Genomic DNA, 13409 nt, shown 5'->3' with positions numbered 1-13409 from the left:
GTGCAGCTTTCACCACCTCTACTCTTCAGGCCTAAAACCCATTTGATTTTGCTGCGCTCCCACAGATGTCATTCATTCTTTGCTCAGATTGGTTCTCCAAGCTCTGGGTGCTGCTCAGTTTAGCTACAGTTCCCCTGCTGCTTCATGCAACCAGTAACTCGCCTGGTTGTGTGTCCATAATCCGTTGCCAAACTAGTTTAAGCTGAGCATAGTTGTCTAAGCTAACCAAACACTTAGTGCTGCCTGTAGCTAATTGTGCGATTTGGAGGAAAAAAACATCAAGAGAGAGCAAAGTGGCAGCTAGTAAACTTCCACAATGATAGCCCTAGTATTTGGCTTTGATGCGGACGGCTGCAGTTCGTCCCACTCCCACTGTAGAGTAGAACAGAATAGAGTAGGCGTCCATGTGAAGCTCAGCCTGTTGTGGAAGCGAGGCCTGGTTAGCAAGCAAGCATTTCTGGTGCTACCTAGTTAGTTGGCCTTTCTATTTTGGAGCCTTTATTGTTTCTGTTATATCTTCCCCTCTTCTTAGCAGAGATAAGGCATGCCCTTAAAGGTGCTCAAATTGTGCTGAACATGACATCTAATTAAATATCTCTTTTAAGCTCCAAGATTTTTCTAAAGGCATCCAAATAGATGCTTAGACTCTATTAAAAGTTGGATGGCTGACAATTTTCCCCAACCTAAATCTTCATTTGTGTCCCTGAAAGATACCTGAGATAACACTAGGTCCCCCTTGCCTCTTTACTTCTACCAGGAACCTTGCTTAACTGCTGACTTGGCTTTGAGTTTTTATTTTTATGTCAAATATCTGGTTCAAGCTTGCTTTTTTAATTGAAAAATTATTACAAGTTAATGTCTTGATGCATGCTCCATCCAGGTAAAGAAATCCCAAAAGGTCTGAACACGTCTGGACGTCCAGGTGACCCATTTAATCCAGATAATTCCACATAATTTATTATTCAGATGACATTTATTATATTGGAATTGTTAAAAAAAATACTATCAATCAATCAATCAATCAAAATTTATTTATATAGCACATTTTTAAGACCGAAGTACACCAAAGTGCTTTCCATTAAAATCGCAGTACAAATAAAATCACAATAAAATATAAATTACAAATATATAAAATATAAGATAATTACATAATCTAAATACAGAGCCAGATGTAAATTACCCTAATTTGCCTTAAATGCTAGATCAAACAAATACGTTTTTAAACGTGATTTAAAAGACTGAATGGAATCTGACGCGCGAATATGAAGAGGGAGAGTATTCCATAGCCTGGGTGCAGCAACGGTAAAGGCACGGTCTCCTCTGGTCTTCAGCCGAGACCTAGGTTGCACCAAGAGCAGTTGGCCCGATGATCTTAGTGCTCTCTGAGGGCTGTACAGACAGAGGAGATCAGCTAAGTAGTCAGGTGCCATATTGTTCAAAATTTTATAAGTAAACAATAGAATTTTAAAATCAATTCGATATCTGATAGGAAGCCAGTGTAAATTTTTCAGAACAGGGGTGATAGAGTCAAACTTTCTAGTGCCGGTCAAGAGACGTGCTGCGGCATTCTGGACCAGCTGCAGAAGAGAAGATTGTAGACCCAGGTAGAGAGAGTTACAATAGTCCAGTCTTGACATAATGAAAGCATGGATGAGTTTCTCCATATCTTTGTGTGGTATGTAGGGTTTAGCCTTAGAGATTAGGCGTAGTTGATGAAAGCTAGTTTTTACCACATTAGAGACCTGTTTGTCAAGTTTGAAGGAACTATCCATGAAAACTCCAAGATTCCTGGCAGTATCAGTAAGGTAGTTAGCAACAGGCCCAAATGTGTCAGTCAATTGTCCCAGAGGCATATTTTGGTCAAAAACAATAATTTCTGTCTTCTTTCCATTTAAAGTAAGAAAGTTACGTGATAACCAGTCCTTGACATCACTCAGACAATCAAACAGAGGATGTGGTGAGGATAAAGCATCCCCAGTCAGGTGAAGGTAGATTTGAATATCATCAGCGTAACAGTGAAAAGAAACATTGTGTTTTTCAAAAATGGAGCTCAAGGGCAACATATACAGAGAAAACTAGTACTATATACTATATATACTAGTACACTTGTTTAAAAATTCAAGTACTTTTTAAAAAGTTGGGATGGTGTAAAATTATTCATTTGTTTTACCTGAGAGAAGCAGAAAATGCTAATACAGATTAGGTGTAAGGAAGACAATGAAAACACAAAATAAATGCCTGCTGTGCTGCGATTTAAAGGGAAGAACCCTTTGCTACAATGACTTGTTGTTTTTTGGTGTCTTTGTTGTAGACTTTCCTGGGATTCAGGGCAGAGTTATGTATTCCTGATGAGCTGTAGCCCTCACTGGACAACAGGTTCTCTCTGCTTCCGTCAGAATCTGAATGATGCTGTTTGAGTGAAAAGAGGAAAGATATCTTCAGCTTTCCACAAAGGGCACACATTTTGACAGAATGTATTTTATGTCCTTACGTTTTTGCGAAAGATTCGGCGCAGCAGGCTGCGTTTGGGGCTCTCTGGGGCCTGGGACCAGTCGAGATCTGGAGATGCAGATCCCTTAGGGCCAAAAACATTCAGTTCTTCAAAACATCCCGTTTCTATTAGCTACATGGAAGACAGAGAAGGAAGGTGAGGTTTGAAGCTCTTGTCTGGATTAACCCTGGTAATGTAACCTAGAACTTGCCTCATTTTGCCAAATTATGGAATTGCTTCCTGTGTTGAACTGGGAGTAGAAGAAGCTGTCAGTCTGGTCAAAATGGACTCCTTTCACTGTGGAAAATTCTTCTATGTCCTGTACATCAGTGCAGTACACCTGACTGGGCTAAAAATAAAAGACCACATGCAGTGAGTACAAATTTAAATGGCTTTAAGATTGTTAAAATCTTCTTCTTCTACATTTGATCAGTTTTTATTTAAGTACTTTACATACTCTTTAAAAACCAAAGTCACTTGACAAGATATTTCTTACATCGAAAACACTACATCCAGCTAAATGGAATCCAATTTAAATACATAAATGTAATCCTGTATGTATGTATGTATGTATGTATGTATACATATTCAAAATTCAAATTCATACACACACATATACATACATATCTAGATATCTGTCTCTATCAATCTATAGATATAGATATCTCATTTGGGTACTTACATCAGGTTTAAATGGAGGGTCAACGCGTCCTGCCTCCAGCATCCGAAAGTTGATCTCTTGGAAGAAAGGATGAAATTTTACATCTTTTCCCCCAGACTTCTGGGAGCCCAGCCTCTTTGTGGGGTCCTTGGTCAGCAGCTACAATAGTGGAAAAAAAGGTGTTCTCATTGCTTGAAGGATGTAATACAGCCTCTTCCGAAATTGGGGTTAGGATTTAGGCTGAAAAGCACATGTATGCGTAGTAAATCTCTAAGGTGTAAGCAACCCTGAACCTATCCTATTAGAATATGACTTGGCTTTTGGAAATTGTTGTACTGTCTTAACAATCTGACATACATCAGGGGATAAAGGTATGATGTGGATGAAAGAACATCTTCTGTGCATGCTGAAATAAAAATAGTTTCATTTTGAAGAACTCACTGAGGAGCAGATGTCTTTTGTCTCCTTGCTGAACTGGTTGCCATATTCTTCATGTTCATTCTGAATCCTTCTCTCCATTTCTGAGGATTTAGGCTGTTCTCCTTTGGCCCTGAAAGGGGGCCGACCTGCAGTCATTTCATAAATCAGACACCCGAGGCCCCACCAGTCCACACTCATTCCATAACGCTCATAGCCGATCACCTCAGGAGCTGAAATGGGAATGCAAACGAATAATCTTTTTATGCTTTGCTGCTGTTACTTATTGCCAAGGCAATATTCTTGTGTACTCTATAAGTCTATATTTCCATGTCGTGAAAATTACTAAAAACCAAACCCTGACTAGTCTCGTAGTTCCTGCTCCTGAAAAACAACCCCAGAGAATGATGCTGCCACCACCATGCTTCCCTGTAGCAATTGCATTCATCAGGGGATCATTGCTGCCTAGTTTCCTCCAAACATGACACTTTAAGGATTTCAATCTTTGTTTCATCAGACCAGAGTTTTATTTCTCATTGTCTGAAAGTACTTCATGTTCCTTTTTGCAAAACTCCAGGAAGGCTGTCATGTGCCTTTTAATGACAATTGGCTTCCAACTGGCCACTCTACCATACAGGCCTGACTGGTAGAGTTCTGCAGAAATGATTATCCTTTTGGGAGGTTCTCCTCTTTCCACAGTGCAATGCTGGAGCTCTGCCAGAGTGAACATTGGCTTCTTGGTCAGTTCACTGACTAAGACCCTTCTACCCCGATTTAGATCAGATTGGCTGGAGTGCTTCCACACTTCTTCCTTTTACGTATGATGGAGACTGTTGTGCTCATTGGGAACTTAAATACTGCTGAAATCTTTCTGTACCTTTCACCAGATGTGTGCCTCAATAAAATCCTGTCTCTGAGGTCTACAGACAATTCCTTGGACATTATGTCTTCATGTCCCAGTAACTTTACCACAGGTGGAGTCCAATCAAGTCATAGAAACATCTGACCAGTGCACCAGGATTCAACTCACTTTGGAGTCTTATGGCAAAGTCTGTGGGTAGTTAAGTTACAGTTTTGTTTTGTTTTTTTAATAAAATTGCTAAAAAAAAAAAATTCAAGCTAATTTTTTCACTTTGTCAATATGTGGTATTGTGTGTAGAGGTGAAACAAATGAATTTAATCAGTTTTGGAAATAGGCTGTAACATAACAAATGTGGAACAAGTGAACCACTGTGAACATTTTCTGAAAGCACTGTAGACATAAAGTCATAATAGGTTCTTTCTTCCCATCCAGTTGACAGCATCAGGTAATTTGAAAGTTTTAAACTATTACAATACAAGAATTCAGAGATTCTACATTGGAGACACCAAACAGCCATCCTATCAATGCATGGCACAACATAGCAGGACAAGACCAGCTAAAGATCTGCGCCTAAAGGTTAAAGGTCAATCTTTTGAGGATGCCAATTTTCATATTCTGAACTGAGAAGACAGATTGTTTGAAAGAGGAGTAAAAGATGCCATCTATTTTCACTGTGAATGACCATCACTGAATAGAGGGGGTGGCTTGTGACACCAACTGTCAGTCACATACAATGCAATTTTAAGATCTATTCCCAGGTGCCTCAGGTTTCTGTTAACCTCAGGTTAATAGGGTGAGCCAAGGTATCACATTAGTTTCTCTCAAAACCTCTGCTGGTCATGATCCATGCCTTTTTCTCACCTTGGCTCATGTGACACAATTAATAGTGGGTCAACAACCCTTTTAGTGACAAGCCCCACAAGGATTTAGATACCTGGGACTCATTTGGTTTTAGAACTGAAGACGTTTTCTGGATGAGAGGTGAAACATCTTCAAGAAACTTAAAGAATTCCAATTCCTTTCTTTCAAAGTTCCTTAGAAAATAGCAAAATCACCATTTGCTTTGCTTTGATTTTATTGACAGTTGTTTGATTTTTTGTTTCTGTTGTTTTTCTGATGTGTTAAAACAAACAATCAGGTCTACAAATCACCAACTCCCAGCACAATGCAAACTGCATCATAAACTTACATAGATAAACTCTATGTAAGTACTTAAGCAGTCCATCCATCTGTGTGCAGGCCAGTAAGCACCACTGAGAGGTATGGATAAAAGTCATACAATCATAAAAATAAATTGCTTTGTTTTCCAACACACTCATATGATTTATGTGGGTCTGTAGAAGTTCCATACATACCCATATAGCCCAGTGTGCCCACCCTGCCTCGTACTAGACTCCCCTCAGACATCTTCACAGCCAAACCCAGGTCAGAGATGCGGATGTGTCCTTAATGGAACCAAAAAAGTAAGATTAACTGAAATGGCATGATTGTTGAGATTATTTTTCTCACATACTTTCACTTTTGCCCTGTCAAGTTAGGCTTCACTTTTCTCCAGCTGACACAATGGGAAACTACAACTGTTGCTTTTATTCCAAGAATGAAGGAACAGGTGTGGAAGTTTCTATAAATAGATAACAGGTTTTTTTTACTTCCTCAAACTACTTTTCTTTTTCTTTTTTTTTTTTACCCCTGTCAAAATACAATCAACACAGATTTTTCTTGAGAGCAGGTGGATGCTTCTGATAGGCTGCATGGCCAAATGTGTGGCATTTCAAACAGTCAGATTATTTTCAGAGTTAAAAATAGCAAGAAAGTAACTGCCAGCTTTTGCTATGTGTGGATGTTGGAATGCTATCTGCTTGGATGTTACTGTAGTACAGTTGAGGCTATTTATTGTACATGAATGATTAAAAAAACACTGTTTTGTAGTTGCGCATACCATTGTCATCCAAGAGAATGTTCTCTGGCTTCAAATCTCTAGAAGAAACACAGCATTTAAAAACTTCTTCCCGACTAGTAGAGATGTGATTTAATGCATGTAGAAATACACTTACCTGTATAATATTGACTTTTGGTGGAGGTGAATTAAACCACAGCAGACTTCTGCAGCGTAGAAACGTACCCTGTCTTTGGTCAGACCAGGTGACCCCATGCGATGTATGTGAAACCCTAGGTCACCGCCGTTCATCATGGTCAAAACCATACAGAGATTGTGCTTGGTCTCATAAGCATATGCCAGATTCACCTGAACAATAAAAAAATAAAACAAAAATAAGAAAACAAAACTCACTAAGGCATCAGCAATACTATAAATTCAGCTTTTACAAAATACTTGAAACAATTCAGTATAATTCAGTGCAGAACACCACTCGCTATGAAAGAAAGCCAATCATAAGGATTAAACATTATCCTTAACCTCCTAGGACCTGGCATCCACATATGTGGACATCACATTTTGGGTTATTTAGACCAAAATACTCAATTTTGCTCTATATCCACTTACGAGGACATTATACTGCTACTGTGCTATCAAAATGTTAAATGAATATCCTCATATGTGGCTCTCATTTTTCTTAGAAACAAAAATCAGGTAAAAAAAAAAAAATCTGGTAATTCTTTGTTTTTACATTAATTGGGTCCCAATCAGCCCAAATATCAAAGAGAAATTGAAAATGCATGTCATGGAAGAGTTCCGGTCTTAGGAGGTTAAAAGAAACTGCAAATACACATTTTAGAAAAATTGAGTTGTGCTCACTGATTATAAAAACTGGACATCATTCTTAAGAAAAATAAGACTATTTGATCACGAAATTCATCTGAATCAGTAGATCAGTATAAACAGAATTCTGTCTGACCGAGGTTGCTTTTGAACTTGTTCTCTCCCTGATTATTTTATACTCAGCTATATTGCTGAGACGAGGTATAGTGGCACCAAGAAAGTCCTTGGTTTGAATCCAGTCCGAGGCCTTTCTGTGTATAGTTTGCATGTTCTCTCTTCATCTGCATGAGTTCTCTTAGAGTTCTCAGACTTCCTTCCACAGCTCAAAGATGATGATGAGTCTGAATAGTTGTCTGCTTCAATGTTAGCCCTGTTAGTCCAGCCTCTCATCCTGTGATGGATGCGATAGGCTACAGCCTCGATGTAGTGGATAAAAGCAGAAGAGGATGGATGGATGGATGGATGGATGGATGGATGGAAGAAAATTGATGGATGGATGTGTGTCAGAACATGTATAAAACCTGTTGAATGATGTGATGAGTCTCTAATTAAGCATATATAAATAGTAGATCGACTGGTTCTTATTAAGTACTTTTCTGCCTAACTTGAGCACTCAAGGATAGGTGAGTATGCAGACGGGAGCGACCAACCTTCCAGTTAATAATTGACCTGCTCTACCTCCTGAGTCACAGCCACCTCTTCTATGTCTTTTATAAAACATAGAGAAGAGTTCATGTCCATTATCCCTATCCCAACTGTGATAAGGTGAAAGATGGGGTATACCCTATACAGGTTTCCTATTGGTGTCACAGGATAAACTTCTCTTCACTGTAAAAATACCTTGTATAAACATTCAGTAAAGATCATTTTTGTTAAATGATTTGTTCAAACATTTGGCAGCTGGAGTTTTTAACAAGTGTCAGTTATGATGGAATTATAAAGACTATTTTGAATTGCTTATTAATGTCTCGTTCGGTGTGAGCTTAAGCTTTATTAATCTCTGTCTCTCTTCCACAGCATGTCTTTTATCCCGCTGGGGCGATCGTGGCTCAAGAGTTGGGAGTTCGCCTTGTAATCGGAAGGTTGCCGGTTTGAGCCCCGGCTCCGACAGTCTCGATCGTTGTGTCCTTGGGCAAGACACTTGACCCTTTGCCCACCTACTGGTGGTGGTCAGAGGGCCCGGTGGCGCCAGAGGGCCCGGTGGCCCGGCAGCCTCGCCTCTATCAGTGCACCCCAGGGTGGGTGTAGGGTTGATGGCACCCCAGGGTGGGTGCCATCAACAGTGTGTGAATGTCTGTGTGAATGGGTGGGTGACTGGATGTGTAAAGCGCTTTGGGGTCCTTAGGGACTAGTAAAGTGCTATACAAATACAGGCCATTTACCATTTACCGTCTTCTCTCTCTCTCCCCAACCAGTCGCGGCAGACGGCCGCCCCTCCCTGTGCCTGCTGGAGGTTTCTTGCTGTTAAAATGGAGTTTTTCCTTCCCAGTGTCGCCAAAGTGCTTGCTCATAGGGGGCCATATGATTGTTGGTTTTTTCTGTGTATCTATCATTGTAGGGTCTACCTTACAATATTAAAGTGCCTTGAGGCAACTGCTGTTGTGATTTGGTGCTGTATAAATAAAATTGAATTGAATTGAATTGAATTGAATTGAATTGAATTCAACTGAATTGTAGTCACAGTGTAACTCAATAACAGTGTATATGTTTATTTTAACGAAGAAAGAAATATCAACCATTGTAACAGTGCAGGTCATGGATTTGCTTTTTAAGAATAACCCAACTTTGCTTACACAGATAACACTGGTTAACAAACATACTGATTTTTAAAAAAAATGAACAAGGCAATGTGAAAACCATCACAATGAACAAAAACTAGTTTGAAAATGTAAAAAAAATTGACAAATTAAAAAATGATGCAAATATTTGAAGAGCACAGCAGTCTCACCACAAAGCGACTATCCAGTTCCTGTAGTATCTCTTTCTCATTGAGAGCCATGTCCTCTCTTTTCCTCTTCTTTACATGGGTTTTTTCCAGCTTTTTGCAGGCATACATCTTGCCTGTGGCTCTCACCTGACAGGCCCACACCTCAAGACAGAATAACAGGATTGTAAGACAATAACACCCTTGTGATAAATTTGTATCTAATGCTGTTGCCAGTATCAGAGCTGTTCAATATGTCAAAAAAGAATAGGTTGCTGCAAAGTGAAAGTATACTAATATATGTAAGGGAACTAAAGAGTAACAGAGATGTAGAACTGTGTTGTGAAGGTCTAAGTCCATGAATTCCCCCAAGGGAATATGTATGTAAAATAAAAAATAAAAAAACTACCTTCATTTTGATACACCGTGGGTAAAGACATACCTCAAAAACATATACCATAAAGTGTCTGATATGCTAACACTGTGTCTTAGAGTAAATCCCAAAACATACATACCGCTCCAAACCCTCCTTTCCCCAGTAGTCTGTACTGTCGAAATGTTTGCTTCATGATAGGCTGCCTTGAAAGAGACAGACATGTTGTTTTCATTTGAAATATTTTTGTAAATACATTTTTTAAGAAGAACTGTAAACAGCAGCTACTTGGCTAACCACTGATCCATGAAACAATTCGTCTCATACCTTTGTTGGGCATACACATTTACTGACCTCTCCAACTGTTTCCATTGTAGAAAGCGGGCAAAGAACATGCTGTCCTGGTACTGGGTGAAGGGCTCGTTGCTGAGGTATTTATGTAGGTCTCTAATCCACAAAAGAAAGATGAACTCCATCTGCTCCATTGGTCAACAGTTTTCAACAGCATGTGCCACACTTTAGAGAACTGATTCTGAAAAGCAGTTCTTCTATTGGCTACTGGACATACTGTATATATTACTGTGTATATCCCAGTAATTTAGCAAAATTAGAAAAATAGTCATCACATCAGGCCAGCAAAACTCCAGTTAAGCCAGTAGTTAAAATTATATACAGTCAGTATAGTGCAGTGTTATGGTTAGATGCATTCAGATGTGTTTGATTTGAGGAAGATTTGGGCATGGATGTCCCAGAAAATTCACACCAAAATCTGACTGTGCAATACTCAAAGAAATTACAAAACACACAAAAAATACATCTCAGACTCTATAGGCCTCTGTTAGCATGCTAAATGTTAAAGATTTACAACAGTACAATTAGAAAAAGATCTAATAAGTGTTGCTTCCCAGGAGAAACTTGCTTCTCTCTAAGTAAAATATGGCATAGCTGAAGATAAATCTGAAACCCCTAAACCTTCTGGAACAATGTCCTTTGGACAGACAAAACCAAACTGGATACATTTGGCCACAATGTATAATGCCAGATTGGTGAAAATAACCTTTTTCACCAATGCAACCACAGGACCTGGGCACTTTGCAGTCATTGAGTCGACTATGAATTCCTGTGTATACCAAAGTATTCTAGACTGCATTGAGTCCCCTACAAACTTGTTTTAACATGACCATCTATAAGCAGACCAAAGAGATATAACTTACTCCCTGCAGCCATGAAAGACATCACCACAGGGATTGAGCTCCAGACTCTGATTGCAGCTTCTTTCATGCCTCAGTAGGATGGACACACACTCACTGGACTGAGGGAACATGATACACTTGGATAAAGTGATGTGTAGCATGATATAAGAATTCTTGTTTCAAACTTCAGAGGAGAAAATAATGAAAGAAAAATATCCACGGTTGTAAACTATCAACCATGTTTTCTACAAATGTTGTCACACCTGCTTCATGAGGAATCTCTGGATGATCCTGTTCCCAGACTCTTTCCTTTTGTCATCTGACTGAATGTCAAAGTTGTCCTAAAGAAGAAAATAGGTATTAAGATTGTTTGCATATGTGGATGCAGAGTCTATATGTACAGGTTAGTTCTTCAAAGGGTTTAGACAGTAAAATCTAGTATCAGACAGAAGGTCTGATGTCAGTTTTTCTGAAGTAATTTGAGCTATTTACTGCAAAATGTTTAAGTGGTCAGACATACAGATGCTCACACATGAAGCAAATCACCAGTAAATTAAATGATTTAGTTCATTCACAATCTGTAAGTCGTGCAATAAACTTAAAAAGATCTTGTGTCAATGAATAATTTATTGTTTACAAAATGTTGTGTAAACTCGGGCGGTTAAAATGTTTTAGAGAAGCACACTTCTCATCTAATTTCTCAGGTTTAATATTGCCTTTGAGACTACCTACTGTACCCTGGATGTGATTACTTGCCAGTTGAAGTAACGGTAAAAATATTAGGGTTTTTTGTTTGTTTGTTTGTTTTGAAACATTTGCCAGTGTTGCAGTGGTTAGCCACTTGATAAGGCAATCAGCTGCCGCTTAACGCTGGTGCTTTGAGTGTTTTGAGGGTCAGGCTCATTAGATACTACCTGTCCAGTAACACTTTGTTTCTGCACAGGATACAAGGTTATATGAGCTGTTGTATCTACAAGAGTCACCCTCTTGTGCACTGAAGTCCAAAATTTCTTTTTTACTCAATATGAATATACCAGAGTTAAATTTGGCTGATGTTTTTTTTCTTATCATTTAATAATGCCGCGGTGTCTCATGCATCATTATCCATCAGTAATCAAGAAAGAAAGAAAAAAATAACAGATGGAAATTCCAACATGCTATAGATTATTTTGATGTTATATTATATGTGTTATGGTGTAATTCTTCAAGTATATTTTCAGTTCTCAGTTTTCTAATGTTCTTCATGTTAGTTTCACATTTGTTTTGCTCTTAATCTCTTATCTCTCGTTTAATATTTTTAAAAAGCGCACTGCACTGCAATGTCATTACTTAAAACACACAAGAGCAATGCAACTCTAGCTTCTGAAATAATTACTGATATTAAGTGCCATTATTTTCAATATTTTTAAGGACTCAAATTCCAGTAAAAGAATTTTTCACAGTTTGTACCAAAGCATCTTGGAGGGAAATGTAGTTCTGCAGATCAGGCCGACTCCGACAGAAGAGCTGAAACAGTTTCTTGCCAATAGGCTGCTTCACACATAGACTATAGTAGTCTCGTTCTAATGGAGAAATATAAAATAAAATATATGGTGTGAAATCTCACAAAGAACCAGAACTTGTTCACACTATTGAAACACACTTGCAGATACACACCTATGTTCATGGCCAGGTCTTTGCACTGGCTAATGTGGGGAAAGCGAAGCATTTCTTTCCATTTCCAGCTCCTTCCTCCACCTACAGACAGTCGGGACACAGAAAAGGAGTTCTTTAGTGTTGTGAATATGCATACATGCCTATAACCAAAGTGCTGACATATTGAATAACTCAGACTGAGATGTCAATCAGCATGCCTAGTCCTTCAGGTTTCAGACAATAGCTTGTTCGACTACAGTGAGTGAACTATAAATAGCTCCAGGAACAAATTAAACAAAGCCTGTGGAACCACATTACTCTGCAACGTACTTTACACACTATCACTCATAGTTTGCGTCTCAATTTCCACACTCCAAATTTATTTCATGTCTCAAGTAACAGCAAATAAATTTATGTTGCCTTCAGAGAGAATTTCACTTTATTCAGAAATGCTAAAATTGATAAACTGATTTATCAGAAACTGAACTGGTGAGTAAAAAAAACCAGACTTAAAACTCATCATTGATCAGGTTTATCATACATCACTCTTCCACACTGTGACTGAAAAATCATTGTCCTGAGATAACCCATATAAGCACTACTTCTGATGGAGGTCATGTCCCAAATTGAGAAATAAGTCAAAAATTGTCAGCATTTTAGCATGTCATCTTCTCACATAAACTTTCTGGATATAGAAAGTGCTTACCTTCTCTGGCTCTAACAAGAGCAGTATTTGCCGCAATGCTTTCTATGGTTTCCATGTAGCACTGTGCCTTTGCACTACAAGTTACCTTTAGTTAAGTACCGCACAGTATCCAGCCTTCATGCAAAAAAGTAAAAATACAACTTCTCAGCAGGCCCAGTAAATGGCAACTATTATATTACAGGCTGCTGAAATAGCTAGTCGTGTTGTCTAACCTGCAGTACCTGTGAGTCACTAAAGAATGTGGGATACTTAATATATGACAGTGCACTCCAAGCACAGGACACGCCCTAAGTAAGAGAGGAGGGACAAAACACAGGTGTAAAGAGCATACAAATAAATCAAAAACTGTAGAGAGGTGATGGATTTGCAACAAAAGCAAAGCAGACAGAAAGAAAGAGTTATTAGAAAAGAGTTTCTAAATATTGACC

The 13409-nt window shown here is 38.7% G+C and overlaps 1 protein-coding gene across 1 annotated transcript; it reads right to left on the bottom strand.

The window, feature by feature from the left end:
* Positions 1–2077: 2077 nt before the first annotated feature.
* Positions 2078–13189, bottom strand: grk5 (G protein-coupled receptor kinase 5). The gene is made up of 16 exons (XM_086301646.1): positions 12982–13189; positions 12297–12377; positions 12090–12202; positions 10904–10981; positions 10662–10759; positions 9802–9894; positions 9590–9653; positions 9099–9239; positions 6486–6676; positions 6371–6408; positions 5787–5876; positions 3594–3802; positions 3174–3311; positions 2703–2840; positions 2492–2623; positions 2078–2409 (listed from the first exon to the last, which is right to left on the bottom strand). Exons 1-16 carry the CDS (start codon positions 13034–13036, stop codon positions 2254–2256), a joined length of 1815 nt encoding a protein of 604 aa, XP_086157772.1. The 5' UTR covers positions 13037–13189; the 3' UTR covers positions 2078–2253.
* Between the last annotated feature and the right edge of the window lie 220 nt (positions 13190–13409).

The sequence above is a fragment of the Aulonocara sp. 'chitande type north' Nkhata Bay genome, linkage group LG7 (assembly GCF_057382095.1).
Source record: "Aulonocara sp. 'chitande type north' Nkhata Bay isolate Kocher_YH1m ecotype deep benthic linkage group LG7, A_spYH_male_GT1.1, whole genome shotgun sequence".
NCBI classification, from domain to species: domain Eukaryota; kingdom Metazoa; phylum Chordata; class Actinopteri; order Cichliformes; family Cichlidae; genus Aulonocara; species Aulonocara sp. 'chitande type north' Nkhata Bay.
Note: the sequence above shows the minus strand (reverse complement) of the source record. Positions and strands in the feature narration are given on the sequence as shown.